Source organism: Aureobasidium melanogenum, assembly GCF_000721775.1.
Source record: "Aureobasidium melanogenum CBS 110374 unplaced genomic scaffold scaffold_1, whole genome shotgun sequence".
NCBI lineage: Eukaryota > Fungi > Ascomycota > Dothideomycetes > Dothideales > Saccotheciaceae > Aureobasidium > Aureobasidium melanogenum.
In genome coordinates this window covers 911,437-932,902 of record NW_024470053.1, presented here as the reverse complement: position 1 = coordinate 932,902, position 21,466 = coordinate 911,437, and the positions used below count along the sequence as shown (strand labels likewise).

Below are 21,466 nucleotides of genomic sequence, written 5' to 3'. Positions count from 1 at the left end.
CTATGGAGAAACAGGAAGATGGCCACCGAAAAGCAACGGCCTATTGGCTCTCGATGGACATGCCTGTTCTCGAAGGATATCTATGCCTTCTTGTAGTGTGCATTTTGCTCGTCTCCGCAGGGGAGTACGATGAAAGTAACAACTTCAGAACGCGGAGAGGACATAAGCTAGAGATCGACTTACCTGCCAGGTACCTGTATCGTGTTAGTATGTATTTACGGCTGATCGCGCTTTTGACTCACCATCGAGGGCACAAATAATCTTCTTCGGCTTGCGCAGGATGGCTCGACCAGCTGTAGGAGATACTCCCATGACGATGATTCTCGTGTGGTAAAACTTTGTGAACCGTAAAACCAATTCGGAATCAATATCTTCCTCGGCAATGTAGATAGTACAGGATGCTGTGGAACAATGGAGCAAAGGAGGAATGAGGTTGGCTTGATATATATGATGGATCGAATTCGTAAAGTGCTCTCGAGGCGGAATCTAAGGCATCCATAGCCTTGCAGGCAACGTGTTGGTTCTGCAGGTGGTAGTGGTGATCAGGCGTGGGGCTGATTTGCGGCTGAGGAATTGGCGCATACTCTGTCTTTGAAGTCGATGCGCTGATTCGCCGCCTCTTCAAAAACCCGCCTTTCAGCGTTATGCACTTGCAGACCAGGCTTGTACTTCCGTAATTCAAGCCGCCTTCTGCTTTAGGCAGATGTATACTTGCAACTCGAAGGAAGTGGAGACATTCTCATTGTGTTGGTAGCAGGGCTCTTAGCTTTTGTGGGATTTCCTCCCTGTGTGCTAGTAACGCATGTAGCTATAGAAATGCACAATACTAATAAGAAACATAATAGTGTCCACTGAGAAGCAACAGATCATGGACTCTCTGGGGACATGCTCGAATCATGTCTCTTGTAGTGTTGGTGACAACGTGTTGGTGAAGTCCGAAAAGAGACAAAGGTGCGGCTGCGGGTCCTTGCCAAGCAGTTTGATCGTGTTTGCACCAACCGCGAGCATGATCTGGCGACACTTGGAAATATACAATTCGAATCGACACCATAAACGCAAAAATAACCACGATGATGTCAAGACGAATGGTAAGCATAAATCTTCCATTCAATCGAGAGACTGTAAGCTCATACCTTCGCAGTTGTCGAAGGAGGAAGAAGGCGAAGAGACCGAAGTCCGCCGCGAAGACCAGGATAAAATCAATCGTTTCAGCACACTGCATCAGAAAGAGAAGCTTTTGCAAGCAGAGCTCAAGACTAAGGAGGTTCGCTAAGACCTTTTTCGTGCAATCAAATGCAATAGGTTTATTGACAAGGTGCTCACAGAAGGAGAAGGAGGATTTAGAAGAAGTCTCGTCAGAACTCGAGCTTGCTGACGAAGACGAGAAGGTCTCGTAAGTAATGACAAAAAGCCATTCATGGAGAGCTTACTCATGTCTCTACCAGATACAAGATCGGAGACTCGTTCTTTCTACTACCTTTGCCCGAAGTTCAGGAATTGCTAGCGACTTCGATCGAAAAGATCGATGGGGACGTGACGGCTGTTGAGGAGAAGTTGAGCGAGCTCAGGGATGAGATGCAGCAGTTGAAGACAGCACTTTACGGACGCTTCGGCCGCAGCATCAATCTCGAGGCATAAGAGAAAGTGGTATTGCTTGACCCAAGCAAAAGAGATCACATCGAAATCCCAACGAGCACCTGTTCCGTATACATTGGCAGGACAGGACGAATCGCAACGATTTGATTAGGACGATTCAGGGGTGAAGAACAGGAGGTCGCAGTGCATGAGATCACGAAACTGCTAGTCTGCTACAGATGGCAGATTGCTGGAAATGGCATAATCTGCACGAGCCCCCCAGACTAGCTAGAAGAAGGCGCAGCTGCTGACGCTCGAAAATAGACTTGTTTCTTCGGTGATGCAGTATAGATGACATGCTGCAGAAGCACACGCGGCCACCCAATGTTGCAGCTATTTAAAGAATATTAGCCCTTTTGGCTCCAGGCTGTAAATCACACTAAAGAGTCCATTTCTCGTTTCGACGTCAGGTCAATGGTAATGCAGAAAATTGATGATGAGCGAATGCTTGATGGCTATCTACCCTCGCGTTTTCACATGTGACTATAAGAACACACGGCAACTCATCTAAGTACAACGTCTTGTCTATCAAGAGCCGGAGACCCGGAAAAGGATACCTGGTTTTCAATGGATGTTGCTCTGTTTCGACATGGATTAGTGATCTCTACAGCACGCACATTTTACTACAGCGTGGCTTTGAGGTGATCCGTTGTTCATGGGGGATAACTTGGCGCAGAGGAGATAGGCATGATCGGATTGACGCCACTTACAGGCTTATTGAGCACAAATTTAGCGTTAGGATATGACAGGCTGGTAGAGGCTCAATGGTTGCCTATCACAATGATTAATTCGCGTCGATCGATGCCACACCAATGAATGACACGAACCCCCCGTGCTTGATGGCTTGAACCTTGAGGTTGTCTGCTTTGGGAAGAAAATGCCCTCGAAGGTTTTCTCTATGGCTAGAGTCACGTTTGAATTGCAACTGTGCATGATGATAGCAGATGATAATCCTTGTACTCGTGCTTGGAATAGGGGTCAATCGGATGGCGTGTGCTAAAGACTGTCACAACATCGCAACATGACCTCCTCTCAACCCGAGCCATAAGGACATTACAAGCTGATGAAATGCACAGTTGTATTCTAGAGTTCGAGCCTGGCCATCGAGATAGCCGTCGGTGAAGCGTCTTCATGAATAGCACATTCTTCGCAAAGGATTTATGCAATTCTTCAGCTTCTGTGACAGCCTTCAGCACACGGTGAGGGAGGGAATAAATTCAGTAGACCGATGCGCTGTTTTTGATGCTCGTCTGTGAAGAATTGAAATTATTTCCGGGGGCGAATGATGAATTCGTTGTTGACGAAAAGCCCCTTCCGAGTGTATTGTAAGACACGGAGCTTGCTCGGCCGACCTATCAAATCGAGAGAGTGAACTCCAGACCGTCAAGAGGGAAACGTCAAAAGTCAGACAATAATCCCACGGGCATCGACGGAGTACACAGCCGGTGTCGGCCTAGACAGAACAATAACGTGTACGAGGCCAGTCTTTATGGAAAGCAAGTCGAGAGTTTCCGACCATGCCGGATATCCAGGCCCACGAGCCTGTGACGGCCGGTCGAGCGTCACCGGTCCATCCAATTTCAACGCAAAGCGACCAGTTGAGCAAGGAATCGATTCATGGTATGAAACAGCGCCTGAGGGTGCAGCGAGCGCGCGAGAGAAAAAAAAAAGCGACTGACAACTTGGCAAAGCGTGGAGAGAAGGGAGGGATAAGCATGTTTTTACAGGGCTGATCGAGGCCGGTTTTGCTAGGGGCCTAGGGCTGATCCATGGCGATGCCTCCGTTGGGTTCGCAGGTGGTCTGTGTGGCTGTGCGGTGTTTCGGGAAGGCAGCCGTCATCGTTCCTCCCCTTCCCTGGTCGATTCTGCCCAGTCGCGTTGTTGCTCTTCGTTTCCTTCTTCTTTCCCTCCTTCAATCTCTGCACTCCCATCTCCTTCGACCAGCAACACCCCCGACCCTATCACCGCGCCTGATACACTTTCATCGGCCATACATCGTCGCAGAGACGCCAACGCCACAATCCGCAGTCACTCGCTCACCTTATATCCGACAGGCGCTTCTTAGGCTTGGCACTAAGGCCGCGTAATCCCACAACGTGCGCATCCGCATTACCCATAACTTCACACGCATCGCTCCTCTGCCCCCTCGCCAGTCACCAGCATCATGGCCACTGCTCAATTTGCCCAGATGGGCAGCCTCCCGCATGCCCTCAAGCCGGATCTTGATATGGAGTCGTTCTTCGACTTCAACCAGGGCACTTCTCTCAACTCTCCTCAACTCTCGGGTCCTACCCCCCGCCCCTCGATTGATGCCTCGGCCTACTACAACGCACCCTCGCCTTTCGAGGCAGACGACGCCCACATGTTTGCCGGCCCAAGCCATGAATACGATCGTTTCAAGCAGCAGACCGGCCTCCCGGTTGGTTCTGTCGCCAGTTTCTCTGCATTGAACCAGCCCGTCTCTGACACTTTCACCCCCAGCCATGCCTTTGGCGGCTTCAACTCGGGCATTGACGACATGTCCTTTGACCCCGGCTTTGGTGGTTCGTGGTCCTCTGGCATTGACGTCGATGCCGACATGAACATGGACTTCAACGCCACCCAGGCCATCCCTACCATCTACTACCCTCAGCCCGGTCCTTCCCAGCAGCGTACTGCCGATTTTGTCGACCCGGCCTCCATCGGAAACAGCGAGGCTTCTCCCGCCAACGCGGGCAGAGTATGGCCTGGTATGCACCAGCAACAGGCACAGCAGGCAGCTATGGCCAAAGCTCAGGTCCAGGCTCATGCTCAGCAGCAAAGAATGCAATACGAGGCTCAGCAGCAGCAGCAGCAGCAGCAGCAGCAGCAGCAACAACAGCAAAGACGTCTAGCTCAGCAGCAGCAAGCACAGCAGCAGCACCAACAGCATCAACAACAACTCGAAGTGAAACCTAACAGAAGCCGTGCTTCTTCGTACCAATCTGACCCTCACACCGAGGAAAGCATCTCTCGTCTGCTGAACCAGATGCGTCAAGGTAGTGCTGTGCCTTCTGGCAAGGAAGACTCTGCCAACGGCATGCTTCCTCATGTTGCTCGCATGCGCAAGGAAGAGGAAGACATGGATGAGGATGAACGTCTGCTCAACAGCGAAGAGGGCAAGAAGCTCAGCAGCAAAGAGAGACGTCAGCTGCGAAACAAAGTTTCTGCTCGTGCTTTCCGCTCTCGCAGAAAGGGTAAGCTCATTCACAACATCAACACTTGGAACGAATGCTGACAAGATTGTAGAGTACATCTCACAGCTCGAAGGCGAAGTGGCCATGAAGGCACAGGAGGCCAACGACCTGAGAGTGGAGAACCGCAGTCTTCAAGAGGAGAACGGCCGCTGTCGCCGCCTCATTGAGGTTCTGCTGCGCCACCCCTCGTATGCTCCTTTCATTGAGGACATTAGCAAGGACCCCAGCATTGCTGGTCCTCTAGGCCAAGGTCAACAGGGTGCTGCTGGTTCGGTACCTTCTCAGCGTGAAGCTCCTCTTGACATGTCTCTGCTGAACCTGAACAATGGTCTTCAGGTCCCTAGCAACTTCCAGTAAGGAGTGTCTCATGTGTTGTTGGTGGTTGGTCAGGAAAGTCCACATTCGTTTGTTGCCCGTCGATGCGTGGTGGCATTCCGTCTCCTTTGTCAAGTCATTCTCTCCTTAGTCATCCATGATTCACTCTATTCCCCCGCCTTGTGGAAGCGTTCTCGGGCAATGCTGGCGTTTGGTTGTTGGGTTTGATTCTCCTTCACGATGTAGATATTGCAACACTCTATAGAATTGAAACCGGAGTTGAAGGTCATGTTGGTGCCAACTTCAAAGTTCAATGCGCTACTAGAATCAGGATAGAGCTCAAAGAGAGACGACATCTTTCCAGCTCTCTTTGACCATGCCCCTGCTTTTGATTGTGCCTTTTCAGTATAGAGATGCTCCTTGCTATAGTCGGAGTATGATGGAGTTACAGCTGTACCTTCAGCGAAGTTGCTTGAGCATGTGCAAAGCGGAGTGGCGTGCCGTCCGTGCTTGGTCGCAATCGACAAGAAATTTGGGCCCTCGTCATGCATCATGTACAGACAAGCAGAATAAGCCAGAGATAGTCTTTCGGCGGCACAGTAGTGGCTACCAATCTGGCATTCACACGGAACTCATTGTCGAGTCTGATCTCACTAACGCGATCGCAGCGAAGGTCACTGTCAAGGTTCAACCCATCGCAAAACTCGCGGCCAGACTCGACAGACTCTCCGAACCAGCGTGCTTCAGAACTGGTACGAGACTTGTTCAATAGCCACAGGACCACACCAGACCTCGCAGGACATCGACCCAAGTCCCAGGGGCTACGACTGCTGCGAAGCCTTCTTCAGACATCAACCCGCTCACGTCTTAGCCGCACACCCAAGCTTCGAGGACAACGACGAGCACACCACCTCGTTTTCCCGCCCTCCACCTCTCTTGAGATACCCAAAGGACCAGGTCGGGATAGCAGAAACAAGTTCCTCAGGATGCGCTCCTTCTTTCAGTTCGTCACTACGCCGACAGCCGACACCCCCGGCACCACACTCCTCCTGCACTTCGACAACAAGCGTTATCTGATTGGAAACATTGCTGAGGGTACCCAGAGGGCTTCAGTCGAACAGAAAGTCCGCCTCTTGAAGGTCTCGGAGCTCTTCTTGACTGGAAACACAACCTGGGAAAGGACTGGTGGGCTAATCGGCATGATTCTGACACTGGCTGACGCTGCTTCGTCCAGTGCTCAGGCAAGCTTATTGGAAACAAAGAGAAAGATTGTGAACAAACTAGAGCGTCAGGGTGCCGAAATCAACGATGAAGACATTACTGAGCAGGCCGCTCGTGAAGTCAAGGATAGAGCGCGACTTTCAATCTTTGGAGGGCCTAACCTCAATTACACCTTGGCCACTGCCCGCCGCTTTGTCTTTCGTAAGGGAATGCCTGTTGACGTGCATGAGTTCGGCCACGATCTTGCCCAAGACACAATCCCCTCAGTCGAGCCTACATGGTCAGATGGCAACATCCAAGTATGGGCGTTGCCCATTTCTCCTGTCTCAAAAGCACTGAGCGGCTCAAGTAGTCCTCGTAAACGCAGCTACGATGAGCTGAATGAACAGGGGGTCTCGAATACCCGCGCGCCCCTGCACCATGCAGACAAGGAAAAGGCTTTGATGATGTCAAAAGCTGTAGTTGCAGAAATGTTTGATTCCTCATGGCGCATGGACGCGCTTGTTGAGACACCCATCAAGGAGGTACAGCTGCCTGCCACGCTATTTGTTCGTGATCCAGAGACCAACAAAATGACAAAGTATACTGGTCCCATGCCGGGAGGCAAAGAACCAGTCCCGGATATCAAGGTTCTGGTCCGCCGTCCATGGCCTGGCGCTCTGATAGAATCTCTTCCGCCAACAGAACCCGCCAAGGTAGCCATGTCATACATTTTCCGCAATCACATACAGAGAGGTAGATTCCAGCCATCGAAGGCAGCAGCACTCGGTGTCGAGAAGGGCCCCAAATTTGCAGCTTTGAGCAAGGGCCAGAACGTTGAGAACGACAAAGGCGAAACCGTGACCCCAGATATGGTGTTGGAACCGAGCAAACAAGGTGGAGGTGCGGCTGTAATAGATCTGCCTTCCCGCGAATATGTCGAAGCTCTCGTCTCTCGACCCGAGTGGAAGTCGGAAGAAATCATGGCGGGTGTTGGTGCTTTCATCTGGATGCTTGGTCCGAATGTTGCATCACATCCCATGCTCAAGCAGTTCATGGAGGATATGAAGCATATGAAGCATGTCGTATCTTCTCCCGACCTCTGCTCCAACAGACTGGCCCTTGACTCAGCTGCAGGTGCTACGATAAGACTGGGTCAGATTGATCCTACACGCTACGACGTTCCAGTGCATAACAATACGAGCACCCTAAACACACTTGGTTCTACCAGTGGTTTGGAGGGTTTGATCGCGGTTGCCGACCGCGGACAAAAGGTTCAGCTGGAGCCATCCCTTGAAATTCAGAACGACGAGATAAACACGCTGCTGGACATTGAAAAAGTCAAGGCAGAGATGTCGAAAGACGTCCTTGAGCTCGCGCATAAAGCCAATGAAGATGTCGAAGCTAGCAAGCAAGCCCTCGACGCCTGGGCAGACAGTCTACCCCAGAAAGATGTAGAAATCACCACCTTGGGGACTGGATCAGCCTTACCATCCAAGTACCGTAATGTTTCAGCAACACTTGTACGCGTACCGGGATGGGGCTCAATGCTCTTCGATGCTGGTGAAAACACTCTGGGCCAGCTGAGGCGCGTGTATGCGCCCAAGGTCCTCGACGAAATCATGAAAGAGCTACGGGTGATTTGGATCAGTCATATGCACGCCGACCATCACCTGGGCACTGTCTCGGTCATCCGTGAATGGTACAAGACAGTGCATGGGTCACAACCAGCGCGAATTATTAACCCAGGCAGCGATACCGACTTTGATGCCGCCTCTCTGTTCAACAAACAAGACCGTCTATCTGTAATCTCGGAGGTTGCAATGTTGCACTGGCTCGAAGAATACAGCCATGTTGACGATTATGGTTTCTCACGTTTGGCACCATTGTGTATTACTCCCAATATCCATGCCAGAGGCCTCAAGTCCACTCTGCAATGGTTCATCCCCCCTCATTCGACACAAACGCTCAATGGCAGCGCTTCATCCGCAAACGAATCGTGGACCGATAAGATCGCCCGCGCCCAGGTCTTGCCCCAGGCACTGAACCTCCAGGATATTCAATGTGTGCAGGTTCAGCACTGTCACGGAGCTCGTGCTGTATCGGTGACATTCCCTTCAGGGTTCAAAGCTTCGTATTCTGGTGACTGCCGTCCATCCAAGCCGTTCACGCATATCGGCAAGGGGAGCACGGTGTGCATCCACGAGGCAACATTCGACGATGAGCTGCAAGGCGATGCTGAAGCAAAGAACCATACCACAACTAGCGAGGCTCTCAGCGTGGCTCTGGGCATGGGAGCAAAAGCCTGCGTCCTGACTCACTTCAGTCAGCGATACCAGAAGGTTCCCGTGTTAGAGTACACTGACGAAGAGGATGGCGCTGTGAATTCGCTAGCAACCAGTGGCGACGAGATGGACATCTCCACAAACATTGATGACGAAAGCGATGCTCCAGTCATAGATGCAACTGCTCCTGCATCTGAAAACAAAGCTTCCACTGATACTGCGGAAGCCAACAAGGCAGCCAAGCACATCAAGATCAAGGCGGGTAGTGACATGAAAGTCTGCGTTGCTTTCGACTACATGAGGATCAAGGTCGGCGACATTGCTCAGATGGAGAAGTATACAGACGCCCTCGTGGCCTTGTTCGCCGAAGAAGAATCTGCAGAGGAGGTCAAGCCTGAAGCGCCAAGGAAGAAGGTCAAAAGTGGTAAACCCCAGCGCAACAACTGATCATCTGGGTATTTCTTCCTGCCCAGCGATACCTTCACCGTATATACCTAGACAGCTCTGTATTCATCATGATTCTATATACTTCAGGCAAGACCCGCAAACCCATTTCGGCTATGGACTCGAAACATTGACGAGAGTCTGAGCTCTCCTTTCCATTCGAAGCGCGACAGCGAGAGATTCTCGCAGGCGACTATGTAGCTTAATAAGGTTAGCGTCAACACGTGTGCTATGCGAGCGACCCTGGCCTGGTTCTAAAATCTCTAGACTAAGGATGTCTAAATCTAGAAGCGACTTGAGACTACTCCAAACTTGCGACCCGATTGGCAGTGCACTGCTATTGTAGCCCTCCTTTCTGTGCTGCAAGAGCTCCAGGTGAGGATTGTTAGCCTGTGATGAATGCGTGGGTAACTGTCGGCGGAACCTCAAGTCGAAGAACATGGAATGGAGCAATCTTGTTTTACAAGGCGACTTACCTGTAGTGAGGTTGAGAGCACATTCGATGGACAGCATGGCTGTAAAGAGATGGAGCAAGGGCATAACAACAATTTCGCGGGGCACTTGAGTGAGAAAATGTGTATGGAATTGAAGGTATTCATTGGCACACCCAAACCACAAACCGAAGGCTGCGTACAACCCGTACTCCTCACGTATGCTCGTTGGAACAGACAGTATGAGTGTGTATCACCAGTAGCTAAAGAGAAACCCCGTCGCAAAACCCAACCAAGCGTAACGCTGTCGAACATCAAGATTCGGGATCGCAAAGCTGGAAGCTGTGGAATTTGAGCCGCTTGAGTTTGATACGGAACCCGTGTTGGCGAGCTCTTGGAGTTGTGCTGCTTTTGTGGAGAGGATCACTGTACTTCTGCCGCCTGGACAAAAAACAACTTCGACACCAGCTCCAGAAGGGATGATGAAGGTAGACGACTGGTCGTCGTAAGCATAGCTGTAGGCATCTGGGCATACGGTCTTGGCTGCTTTGGAGTAGTAGTTGGGGCTGCATGCATTTGGTCCATTATACTTGCCCAGGCAACAATACTGGTCAGAGTTGTATTTTGCGCAAGCTGAGTAGCAAGGGTCAAACGCAGGTCTTTGGATGTTGCCGTCAGGGTAAGGATACACATTGCCTCCAGGAGCGGATGGAGCATTGACCTGGAGATCCCAGGGACACCACTGATTAGCATTACTTGTGGTGACCTTTGTCTCGAACGGCAGAGGATACGAAGCATTTGTGCCGAGGAACGTCCCACTGCTGTATGGATTGAAGTTGGAAGGAGCTAGCATAGAGCCTGTGCCTTCGCAGGATGGGTTGGTGAGATTTGGAGGGATATCATCCAACGAAGAATTGCCGTGCGGAACGAGGACAATGGCCAACGGAAGATTGTACCCGTCAACAAGAGAAATGTCGTAGTAACTTTGTCCATCACCAGCATCAAGGGTGAACTCGGCGAGCGTCACCGGTATGGCACCCTGGCAGCGATCAGTACTCGTCCGGCAGCATGTGTGCCTTGACAAGGAAACTTACTGCTGCCTGACAAGGTATAACACCGTTACAATCACCTGTGGTGCAGGCCGGACCACCACCATTTGATCTACCTTGAGCATTGAAGGTGCAATTCGTTCTGCCCCAGATACGCCCTTGCCAATCTTCCGAAACAGTTTGTGACACAGTAGCTCCAGAAGTGAGCTCGAATCCAGTCTGTCCGGGTGCGGTGCCGTGCTGTGTGGCGATGCCAGGATAAATGGTATCGGGGCAATTATTTGTCACAACAAGAGGGGTGTTCGCGGCGTTGGTTTGACGAACAACAAGTTTTCGATCCATATGGTGTATGTACGATCCATTTGCACGCAATACCAGAGCCAGAAAGGATGCCATCAATTGGTGTTTCATGATGCCGAGATGTGAAGAGAACCGAGGAACAATGACGCGGCAAGATTCACCGATCAGATCGGTATGTCGAGAGACAATGCTTATTGGATCATACAGACAATGCGGCCAATGCAAGTTCTGGAGATTTGGAGGATCGAGGAAGGATAGGAAATAAATGGAGCGAAAGCGCTATCGTGTAAGGTCGTGCAAGGTAGAGAAGCTGGCAGATGAGGATAGCGAGAAGGGGGGAGGGATGGATGAGAGCAGCAGAGACAGCATGGCGACGACAGATGAAGACCTACATGTTGCAAGCATGGAAACAAGAAACACGCAGGAAGTTGCGAACAAGCTCGTTGACGGAGGAATGCCATTGGAAGGCGCGACTGCTCTATGTTGGCGCTTCATGACGTTGGGGCTTCAGTCTGGATTCTTAAACCTGTCGCACACCGGCACACGAAGTTGCCTCGACCGAGACACGGGGGCTGGTCTGGATATTATCTTGGAACATTGTTGCATCGAAGACCATTGCCTATTCTGACCTGACGTGTGCCAATCGGCAAAATGAGATGAGGCCTGATGCCAGCGAGCAAGCCACCCCAGGTTCAGGGTCTGTGCACTGGTTGTAATGATCAACCAACCACCAGTCGAGTCGAGAGATAACAACCTCTGCATTTCAACTGTGTCCTATATATCCCGACTTTGAGAACACGAATCAACATGCGTGACACCAGAGACTTCGCCAGTCGTACGACTGACTCCATCGGAAGCCGCAGCGGTCCCAATATCTCTGCCCTTGGTAGTCTTAGCATCGCGATGAAGACTACATCAAGTCTAGATAAATATCCCGGTCAGTCTTTGCTCTAAGCAGTGGTGTTTCCAATTCTTATTGACAATACAAAGCAAGACAACACGCTCAAAGAGTGGCTCGTGCTTTAGGCGTCGACCAAGGTCTTATTCATCTGCCTGGCGAACAGACTATCAATTGGCCGGACAGTGACCAGCCTCGTGCTTTTAGACAGCTTCGCTACTTTCTGTACCTGAGCGGATGCCAAGAACCAGACTGCTTTCTGACCTATGACATCGCCTCGGACAAATTGATACTGTGGTTGGCACCAATCGATCCACGGAAGGTTGTCTGGACTGGTAGAGGATCTACTGTTCATGAGGCGCTCGAAAAGTACGACATCGACGAAGCCCGTTTCGCACCATCACTTGAACACTTCGTCAAGAAGTGGTCCTCAAATAATGCAGGGTTCATTTATCTGCTGCATCCTGACAATGCCCTTGCCAAGGATTATCCGGACAGGATCGACTCGGAGCATCTTCGACCAGCAATGGATGCGTGCCGAGTGGTTAAAGACTCACACGAGATCTCTCTGGTGAGAAAGGCTAACAGGATCAGTGCATTGGCTCACGAGCAGGTTTTGCGAAAGCTGCGATCCTTTAAGAACGAAGCACAAGTTGAAGCTGAAATTCTAGACGTTTGTATTGCCCATGGCGCAAAGCACCAGGCTTACGAAATTATCGCTGGGTGAGTAACTATAATAATTTCCCGACGTGCCGAAGCTTGCCATACGGGGAGCTGCATGGATGCAAGAGCGTTCTCAACCAGTAGACGTGTTCAAGGAGAATCGTTGAATTGACTTCACTCGACGAACAACGCCCTGTCACTCGCATCCGTGCAGCTACTCGCATTTGGCAGACTCTAACATACGGGGATGGCTCACGAGTTTTGTGCCTTGCTAAGCCGATCTTAGGTCTGGACCGAACGCTGCAATCCTGCACTATGTTAAGAATAATGAGGACTTTGGGGATCGACAGTTGATGTGTTTGGATGCTGGAGCAGAGTGGCACGGGTATGCAGCAGACGTCACCCGAACATTTCCCCTTTCTGGCAACTGGCCCTCCAAGGAGGCGAAACAAATATACGACTTGGTGCAACGAATGCAGACAAAGTGTATGGATATGCTTGGCCCGGGTAAGCGATTTGTCGATGCCCAATACGTAGCACATCTTGTGGCCATTGAAGGGTTGCTCGAGCTGGGCATCTTCCACAACGGCTCTAAGAAAGACATCTACGAGGCAGGCACGTCTGTTGCCTTTTTCCCGCATGGCCTAGGTCATCATATGGGCTTGGAAGTGCATGATGTTTCAACAGTGCTTACAAAGAGCACTGAAATGGACGCGAATGACCAAGTCATTCCTGAGGTAACTTGTTACCACCGACACAAATCTCGTCGATGTGTGCTGAAGTGCAAACAGATCACCCAACATCTGCCGGATGTACGAAACAACACAGAGCTTGGATCACTGTCGACCAATATTGCTCCTGCTGTTTGGAACAGCCTTCTTAGCGGAACAAGCGCACCTGGTCTGCGACCCGGCATGATAATAACTTGTGAGCCCGGAATGTATGTTCGCTAATGTGCATGTGTACAAAGAATAGCAACAGCTGACCAAGACGTAGTTACTTCAACCGTGAAGCACTCGAGACCGTCTTTCTTCCCTCCCCTGTACATTCGAGATTTATCAACAAGCCGGTACTCGAGCGCTTCATGGCAGTCGGTGGGGTCAGGATCGAGGACGATCTTTTAATCACTGAGGATGGCTGGGAGAACTTGACAACAGCGGCGAAAGGAGAAGCGGCGCTCAAGATCATCCGCGGTGAGGCCTAGGACGGAAATTGTTTGTGCTAGGGGAACAATGGCCAGGTACATAGACGGACACAGAGCAGAAATACGGAGGATGAAATACAAAGAAATTGATTGAAGAGGACAGGCCGCTCAGTGCGTGAAACAGGGACCATGGGTGGTAACTCCGTAACGCCGTGGTATCTCATGTTTGAATGGAGAAAAGGGATATGCAGAAAGGAAGAAGCTGCTCAGAAAGCATCCAGAGTCATGCTGTTGCTCACGTCGGTGTTCTCGACCATCTTTGTAAACTCGTCGAAGCTGATCTTTCCGTCGCGGTCAAGATCGGCCTCCATGATGGTCTTGTCGACAATCTGCTGCAACTGTTGGTCCTTGAGATTGCTTCCGACCATCATCTTGAGGACGATGAAGAGCTCGCCATTGCTGATGTAGCCGTCACGGTCGATGTCGTAGACCTTGAAGGCGAAACGCAGCTTTTCCTCCTTGTTTCCTTTTGAGCTGAAGGCGCTGAGGCCCGAGACGAACTCCTGAAAGTCGACGTCACCACCGCCGTCTTCGTCGAAAATGGCAATCATGCGTGTGGCAAGAGGGTTGGAAGAGACTTGGGGAAGGGAGAGAAACTCGTCGCGTTCGATGGTGCCAGAGTTGTCTTTGTCGAGCTTCATGAAGCGCTTGCGCAGGCGGTCGACCTCATCGCGGTCAACTGTTCAATAAGGGCGGTCAGCACTAGGTGGGGAGTGAGTTGGTCTGCAAGACGTACAGTTGCTGCCCTGGACCAGGTTTTCGAGCATTTGTGAGTTTGCGTTACCCATGATTGCGTTGTGTGGCTTTGTGAGGACAGGCTACCGAATAGTCAAGAAAGATGGCTGTCGTGGTTGCTTGAGGCTCGGCGAGACGACGTCTCGGCCTGGCTTTGGCCTGGAGCTTGCGCTGACTCCTTCGCCCATCGACGACATCATCGACATCAACACACAAAGTCAACAATGACCGACAGTCCCATCCTCCAGCTCGCAGAGACGATCCAGACGGCTTCTATCAACACGAATCCCTCGCCCGCCCACGATGCCAACCCATCGACTGCCGCCTCGGTCAAGCAGCCCGTGCGCCTCGACGACGAGCCCGACCTCGACCATCTGCCAGACCACGTCGATGAGGACGAGATCCCTGTCTCTGTCCTGAGACCCACTCCGCGCAGCAAGCAGTTTCCTCCTCTCCCGGACCTGCGCTTTGAACAGAGCTATCTCGCCAGCATTCAGGACGCGACTTCTTGGCAGAAGGTCGCCTGGATCACCTTCAGAGACCAATTGTTCATGCCTTTGACCCAAGGTCTGCTCTGGACCTTGGTCGTCGCTGGCTGGAGACACTGGAACACGGTGCACAACACCTCATCCAAGTTCTCTGGCTCCAGTATCGGCGCTCGTCTGCGACGGTGGTGGTGGCAGACCAATAATTGGTCAATTCCAACTCATTCCAAGTCATCCTTGCGCGACAAAAGGCTTGCTGGCCAAGTTCAAGAGGTATTTACTATGTTCCGAGCCCGCTGTCCAATGCTGAGTCTGTGGAAAAGTTGATGCTGACCACCTTGAAGTTCTATCAAGCAGAGTTCAGCGCAGGAGCCGACTGATGCGTCTGCTCCCTCCCTCCCATTCGTCGCCGATTTTACCATCTAATCTGCCTCGTACTGGCCAGCACATTGCATGTGTCTGCAGACTCTTATCGTCTGGCACTTCTTTCAGCACGAAAAGGTAGACACGACAGCAGCATTCAGGCTCCTTTGTATTATGTGAAAGTGTCTCGCGTGCCGGAACCCTGAACTAGCCAATCGACGCAACTGCATCACGCTAGGCAGGCGGCCATATGTGCCAGATTCGCTTCTCGAAATGTACTTCCTATGGTACGTCGGCACAGTGCTGTGTACAGTACCATTCAGTCTCACGCACAGCTTGCCGCAACTTGACCATGCAAGTGTCGAGCCTAGGCCCTCCTGGCAGTATAGACTCAAGTCTTCAGCTCAGGTCCCGAAGTGTCCATGATCATGAGGCACACTCCAAGAACAAGGCGCGTCTTGTATAGTACCAGTAGACGAGAAATCAAAGGCACAATTCACAAGACAAATTTCGGCTTTGTAGTGGCATGGCTGTTGATGTCGCAAGCAATTGGCTGACATTGTGTGAGAGCATTCGGTTGAGGCCTTAGGAGCTGCGGCTCAGATTATGGTTGAGCTAAAAAGTCGACAAAGCGGGGTGTTTCTCTCCACCCCGCCTGCTCTTCCAGCCAAACGCGCAAACCTTGTCAACAAATGCATCGTATCGTGCTCGTTGCAAACAGGACTCACGATCCGAGGTGCGCCATTTCGGCCACTAAAACGGCTCGCCATGCCAGGGCAGCGACTGGCACCGCGCACAGAACGCCTCGGGCCCACCACCACTGACCATCTCACCCGGCCATGGGTTGCTTGCACGTCATCAAGACCACCCACTTTTTGTCACCACTTTGGCTCTACGCTGCATCGGGCTACCGTTTAATAATCTTCAATAAATCTCTGTTCAAGCCCGCGACTGTCTCTTTGATCCTCCAATCACTCTTCCTTTTGCCTGTTCTATTCTACATACATTTGTAGACTTTCCATTTCACCCAATTGCTGTGCACGAGACGAGCTCCAAAACCAGCCCAGTCCACAGCCGCAACCATGTCCAACAAGCCCATCTTCGTGGCTACTCACCCGAGAGCATGCTCGACGGCATTCGAGCGAGTGTGTTATTTCCCATGAGCAGAGCCTATCCGCGACCTCGACAACTGACCCTCCCACCAGGTCTTCATGACTCAGCGGGAAACACTGCAATGCGTCCACGAGCCATTTGGCGACGCCTTTTACTTCGGTCCCGAGAGACTCAGCGTCAGATACGAGGAAGACCAGAAGGCCCGCGCAGAGAGCGGCTTTGAGAACTCGACATACAAGTCCATCTTCGACAACATCATGAAGGAGAACGAAGAGGTGTGCACCCCTTACAGCGCTGGGAGCCAGCCTTGCTGCGTGTCCCACTGATCCCTCTCCTTTCCTTCATTTCCTTCTTTACTACATCTATGGCTTCTGCTGCCCCAAAAGCCCCAATCGTCAGACTGGATCAGCTCATGGACCGCCAATCACCTCTTCATTTTGCACCAGAGACACGTGCACGCTGCATTGCTGCATTCTTCTCTTTGACTTTGTCCTCGTACTCACCATGATCAGGGAAAACGCATCTTCATCAAGGACATCACCCACTACCTGTCTCCCCCTGACGGCAAGCCCGCATCCATCGCTCCCTCATTGATGCAAGTCAAGCGTGGTGTTGGCACTAATGGCAGCAACCCTTTGACGGACATTGCCAATGGTTCCAAGGGCTCCGAGACCAACGTTGCCGTGAAGGACTCTCCTCCCTATCCCTATGCCACAGAAGCCGAACCTGGAAATCCCACCGTCGTGCCGACCGAAATCTTGAACAAGTTCCATTTCGCCTTCCTCATCCGTCACCCCAAGCACAGCATTCCCAGCTACTGGAGATGCACTATTCCTCCGCTCGACGCCATAACCGGCTTCTACAACTTCATGCCTTCTGAGGCTGGATACGACGAGCAGCGCCGCTTGTTCGACTACCTCCGTTCTTGTGGCCAGATCGGTCCCAAGCTTGCAGGCAAGGACGGCGAGCAGAAGAGTGGAGTTGCAGACATCTGTGTCATTGACGCTGACGATCTCTTGGACAACCCATCGGCAATCCTCGAGCAATTCTGCAAGAGCGTCGGTATTGAATACTCTCCCAGCATGCTGAACTGGGACAACGAAGAGGACCACACCCAAGCCAAGGAGGCATTCGAGAAGTGGAAAGGCTTCCATGAGGACGCCATCAACTCAACCGAGCTCAAGCCACGAACTCACGTACGTCTTTCCTACAAACCGTGGTGGATAAATGCTGACAACCAACGCAGAAGAAGGCCGAGAAGAGCGACGAACAGCTTTACGCCGAGTGGACCGAGAAGTACGGCGAGGAAGCTGCCAAAATTATCCAAAAGACCGTTGCAGACAACATCAAGGATTACGAGCACATGAAGCAGTTTGCCATCAAGGTATAAAGTGCTACGACGGGCTCAGCACATTCCTAGTTACTTGAACATAGGCATTCATAGCCATTTTTCTATTCTATGAGACATGAAGAGCCCATAGCACAAATTGCTAGCCAAAACTCCGCGATCGTGTGTTGCAATTGATTGTTTGAACAAAATTATCGCGACCTTGAAAGTTACGTCATGGCATTTGACGTTTGTAAGCATCCACGAGCACATCATTTGATGGCATGTGCAGCACATCGAATCACAATATCTGACAAGAATATCGTGATTTCTTGCATTGTATAAAGTCCTTTTGTAACACACTCCAATCTCCGGTCATCAACAGTCAGTCATGTCTAGCGCTCTTATCTTCGGAGGCTCCGGAAAGGTATCCATTGACATTCTGCAATGCCACTACCTGAGACTGACAGCACAAGGTCGCACGACACCTCACAACGAAGCTAGTGGCATCAGCCTATACCGTCCACTCGGTCATTCGCAAGGAGTCGCAGATCCCCGAACTCGAAGCACTCGGCTCAAAGCCCATTGTGCAGAGTATCGAAGAGTCCAGTGTCAACGACCTCACAGCAACCATCAAGAAGCACAGTCCTAATGTGGTCATTTGGAGTGCAGGAGCCGGAGGTGGTAGCCCTGAACGCACAAAGGCTGTAGACCATGAAGGCATGTCAATCTTGCAGATGTGTGTCGAGTTCTGATGCATGACTAACTTGAGAACAGGCGCCATCAAGGTCTTTGATGCCACTGCTGCTGCAGGAGTCAAGCGTTTCATCATCGTCAGTGCAGTAGATATCCGCGACCGAGGAAACAAGCCAACGCCGGAATGGTAAAAATCCCTTGACAAGATCAACGATCATCGTATACCAACGACTGAACAGGTACAACGACGACGACGACAATGCTGTTAGCAACCGCATGTGGGGAGCCATTGGTGTCTACTGCGAGGCCAAATTGGCCGCTGATCGCGACCTGGTCACTCAGAACAGCCGTCGCAAGCTCGATTACACCATTGTTCGACCAGGCTCCCTCAATACAGACAAAGAATCTGGTAAGGTCGCCGCTGGCAAGGTACACTTGGGCAAGAGTGTTTCCCGAGAGGACATTGCCGAGGTCATTGTGCAGTGTATCAAGAACCCTTCCACCATCGGCCTGGCATTCGACGTGGTGGGCGGCGACACTCCTATTCCTCAAGCTATAGATGAAGTCGCCAGCCAAAAGATCGATACTTTTGAAGGGCATTACTAGATGGTATAACTACTTACTGTCTATACTGGGCATAGTCGTGAGGGCGACCCTGCCTTAGAATAAACAATCTATTCTGGTCACTATGTGTGCCAACCTGGTAGTAATCTGCATTCGAAAACTCGGCTGCAACAGTCATTCTCGTGGGAAGAGATCGAGAATGTCAAAAACATGGCTGGCAAAATGTACATGAAGATTCATGAATGTCTGAAGAAGCACATTAAAGTGGCTACGTTGATCATGATAACGATATATATCCCACCAAACACCAACAGCCTAAAACATTATACCAACAAAGAATATAAGAAGATTAAAATCATGTACATCCCCCTAAAACGTTTATCGTATGCGTGATGTACCCAGGGTCTGCTTCATCCCTGCAAGCACTAGAATCATAGCTTGTGAGCCAGTTCTGCCGCATCCACTCCGGCGCCGAGCACCTTGGGTTGCACCGAGTAGCTTCCTGGTTCCAATCCAGTACCATTCAAGGCTGACTCGTCGGCATTACTCGAATTTGAATTTGTTACGACCACATCCAGTTCTTCGTTGCGTTCACTTTCTTTCTGGCGCCGCTTCTCCATCTTGTGGATGGCTTGCTCTGTGAGCTGCTGTCTGAACATACGCTCCACCACATCTTTCTTGCGGGTTATGCGATCGCCGACACTGATGAGGATACCACCAGTGATATTGCATGTGAGCGAGAAGCACAGAATGACAGTCGTGAGAGCGAATGGCCGCACATGGTATGAGATGGACCATGTGCACGTGCCCAGAGCGATCTGGAGGAGGGAGTGACAATCGAGCAGGACAACGACAGCGACGAGAATTCGCAGAGGAAAGGCGTGGTGAGTCTCTGTTTCGTGGGGCTTGTAGAAAGTGTGCGACTTTGAGAATTTGTCCTCGTGATGCTTGAGCTTTCTCTGCTGCTCTTCTGTGAGCACGCTCTCCTCCAAGTCATCCTTGCTCACGGATCTATTAGACTTGGCATCGGCATCGGCATCGGCAGCATCTACGGCAGAGCCGGTCTCGATTTCACCATCAATACCGGGCTGAACGGGGAGGTCGTTTTCGTTCTTGAGTTTAGGCAGGTTGCGTTTCTTGCGGAGACGCCATGTCAGATGATGGTAATGGGCGATGTAAATCATGTGGTAGGTATCGATTGCTCGGAAGGGAGCTAGACCGTCACCGATCAGGGCGAAAAGGGCGACCAAGACATTGTCGATGACGTTGATAATGTAGGACTGTCGACCTCCGACATTGATCCAGCCGATGAGGAAGAGAACCCAGGCAAGTCCGAACAAGGTCACCAGAGTGGCATATACAGTGACGAAGAGACCAAGGGCTATGAGAGGTGGATTAGCAAAAGCCAAGAGGGGCTGGCAAGCAAGAGGGAGACTCACGGCGGCGAACGTATTGGCCAAAACCCTTCATTCCTCGTTTGAAAGCAGCACGACGGGAGTGCAACATGTGCCTAACATGGTCGTTGAGTTCCTGCTTTTCGGCCAAACTCCACCCTTCCAGACTGAGGCCATGAGGTAGAACAGCGTAGTGGTCTTCAGTTTCACTCATTTGCGAGGCAATGGTAAAAGTGCGGTCAATGCCCGGACGCATCTCGACGGCATCGGGATTCGTCTCGATGCGATCTTGGGCCATGATGGAAGAAGGCTTGATAGAAGGGGCTTTGGTTGGCGGAGGATGATCGCGGAAGAAGCTTGGTTCACGAGTCAGATTATAAGTCGGACGGCGATTCAACAGCGGACCCAAATCGGGGATGAACAGAGAGTTTTGGACGTTAGTGAGGGTCGCAAGAGTAGCCACCTCGGGGTCTGCAGAACGGTCAGCTTTGAAAGGGAATGGAAAAGAGGGTCAAGAGGAACGAACCCACGACATCAAGAATGTCGACCAAATCGGATTCATATTCATTTGCCCAGGTTCCTCGACGAGGCCTTCGTCGCGGGCTAGTTTCTTGGACATTGTCTTGATGCTGTGGCTGTCGTCGGAAGGGCTGGAGGGCGGCAACGCTGGCTCTTTTCCATAGACCTGGACGGGCGGGCTCTTGAAGTGTAGACGGATCTCCGGCAGCAGCCAACTGCTCAATGTCGACATCGGGCGGCAAGGTGGTGGATGGGCGTCCAGTCTCCTCTTCTAGGCGAGGCATGTGGGTATTTGTAGGCCGTGTTGCACCTCTCGGGACGCTCAGAGAGTTGGTGTTGGCACCGCTGGCTGTAGCCCATGCTGGACGCTGAGGCTCGGACGAAGAGCGGCGCCTGCCCGACGTGTCGGCCGAAGGCTTCTGAGCAAAGTCGGTGGTTGCAGTCGTGTGCTGAGAGTTTAGGGTACTGGCGGATCCGAGGCGGCGCAAGCGGATGCTGGGCTGGCGCCGATCGTCCAGCGTAGGCCTTCGTCTCTCATTGCGTGGGGTGGATGGCTGCGGTGGTTGTTGCTGAAGAGGCGGCGGAGGAGACGGCGACGACAGGCGTCTGTTGTTGTTGGAGTGGTCCGGAG

At 51.6% G+C, this 21,466-nt stretch overlaps 10 protein-coding genes across 10 annotated transcripts; 7 read left to right on the top strand and 3 right to left on the bottom strand.

The window, feature by feature from the left end:
• Nucleotides 1-1,070: 1,070 nt before the first annotated feature.
• M437DRAFT_79975 (Prefoldin, subunit 4) lies at nucleotides 1,071-1,638 on the top strand (the record flags this gene model as incomplete). The annotated part of the gene is made up of 4 exons (XM_041027262.1): nucleotides 1,071-1,088; nucleotides 1,142-1,264; nucleotides 1,326-1,393; nucleotides 1,446-1,638. 4 exons carry the CDS (start codon nucleotides 1,071-1,073, stop codon nucleotides 1,636-1,638), a joined length of 402 nt encoding a protein of 133 aa, XP_040884346.1.
• Nucleotides 1,639-3,823: 2,185 nt separating this feature from the next.
• M437DRAFT_37789 (uncharacterized protein) lies at nucleotides 3,824-5,207 on the top strand (the record flags this gene model as incomplete). The annotated part of the gene is made up of 2 exons (XM_041019711.1): nucleotides 3,824-4,850; nucleotides 4,903-5,207. 2 exons carry the CDS (start codon nucleotides 3,824-3,826, stop codon nucleotides 5,205-5,207), a joined length of 1,332 nt encoding a protein of 443 aa, XP_040884345.1.
• Nucleotides 5,208-6,151: 944 nt separating this feature from the next.
• M437DRAFT_35943 (uncharacterized protein) lies at nucleotides 6,152-9,097 on the top strand (the record flags this gene model as incomplete). The annotated part of the gene is made up of 2 exons (XM_041019349.1): nucleotides 6,152-8,746; nucleotides 8,903-9,097. 2 exons carry the CDS (start codon nucleotides 6,152-6,154, stop codon nucleotides 9,095-9,097), a joined length of 2,790 nt encoding a protein of 929 aa, XP_040884344.1.
• A 681-nt stretch (nucleotides 9,098-9,778) lies between these two features.
• Nucleotides 9,779-10,916, bottom strand: M437DRAFT_37848 (Osmotin, thaumatin-like protein; the record flags this gene model as incomplete). Its single annotated transcript, XM_041019726.1, has 2 exons — nucleotides 9,779-10,564; nucleotides 10,620-10,916. The coding sequence occupies 2 exons, from the start codon at nucleotides 10,914-10,916 to the stop codon at nucleotides 9,779-9,781; spliced, it is 1,083 nt and encodes a 360-aa protein (XP_040884343.1).
• A 765-nt stretch (nucleotides 10,917-11,681) lies between these two features.
• M437DRAFT_71142 (putative Xaa-Pro aminopeptidase) lies at nucleotides 11,682-13,639 on the top strand (the record flags this gene model as incomplete). Its single annotated transcript, XM_041025627.1, has 6 exons — nucleotides 11,682-11,709; nucleotides 11,817-11,834; nucleotides 11,865-12,495; nucleotides 12,722-13,172; nucleotides 13,227-13,375; nucleotides 13,432-13,639. 6 exons carry the CDS (start codon nucleotides 11,682-11,684, stop codon nucleotides 13,637-13,639), a joined length of 1,485 nt encoding a protein of 494 aa, XP_040884342.1.
• Nucleotides 13,640-13,845: 206 nt separating this feature from the next.
• M437DRAFT_79970 (calcineurin regulatory subunit B) lies at nucleotides 13,846-14,427 on the bottom strand (the record flags this gene model as incomplete). The annotated part of the gene is made up of 2 exons (XM_041027261.1): nucleotides 13,846-14,318; nucleotides 14,376-14,427. The coding sequence occupies 2 exons, from the start codon at nucleotides 14,425-14,427 to the stop codon at nucleotides 13,846-13,848; spliced, it is 525 nt and encodes a 174-aa protein (XP_040884341.1).
• A 171-nt stretch (nucleotides 14,428-14,598) lies between these two features.
• On the top strand, nucleotides 14,599-15,239 carry M437DRAFT_37107 (DUF1770-domain-containing protein; the record flags this gene model as incomplete). Its single annotated transcript, XM_041019569.1, has 2 exons — nucleotides 14,599-15,132; nucleotides 15,204-15,239. 2 exons carry the CDS (start codon nucleotides 14,599-14,601, stop codon nucleotides 15,237-15,239), a joined length of 570 nt encoding a protein of 189 aa, XP_040884340.1.
• A 1,065-nt stretch (nucleotides 15,240-16,304) lies between these two features.
• On the top strand, nucleotides 16,305-17,725 carry M437DRAFT_79968 (uncharacterized protein; the record flags this gene model as incomplete). The annotated part of the gene is made up of 4 exons (XM_041027260.1): nucleotides 16,305-16,367; nucleotides 16,428-16,610; nucleotides 16,848-17,531; nucleotides 17,582-17,725. The coding sequence occupies 4 exons, from the start codon at nucleotides 16,305-16,307 to the stop codon at nucleotides 17,723-17,725; spliced, it is 1,074 nt and encodes a 357-aa protein (XP_040884339.1).
• Nucleotides 17,726-18,053: 328 nt separating this feature from the next.
• Nucleotides 18,054-18,964, top strand: M437DRAFT_36754 (NAD(P)-binding protein; the record flags this gene model as incomplete). Its single annotated transcript, XM_041019501.1, has 4 exons — nucleotides 18,054-18,089; nucleotides 18,139-18,386; nucleotides 18,435-18,545; nucleotides 18,598-18,964. The coding sequence occupies 4 exons, from the start codon at nucleotides 18,054-18,056 to the stop codon at nucleotides 18,962-18,964; spliced, it is 762 nt and encodes a 253-aa protein (XP_040884338.1).
• Nucleotides 18,965-19,494: 530 nt separating this feature from the next.
• On the bottom strand, nucleotides 19,495-21,248 carry M437DRAFT_14796 (uncharacterized protein; the record flags this gene model as incomplete). The annotated part of the gene is made up of 5 exons (XM_041018779.1): nucleotides 19,495-19,920; nucleotides 19,975-20,303; nucleotides 20,362-20,787; nucleotides 20,843-20,896; nucleotides 21,008-21,248. Coding segments are annotated over 5 exons (1,476 nt in total), but the record flags the coding sequence as incomplete, so codon positions are not given.
• Nucleotides 21,249-21,466: the final 218 nt, after the last annotated feature.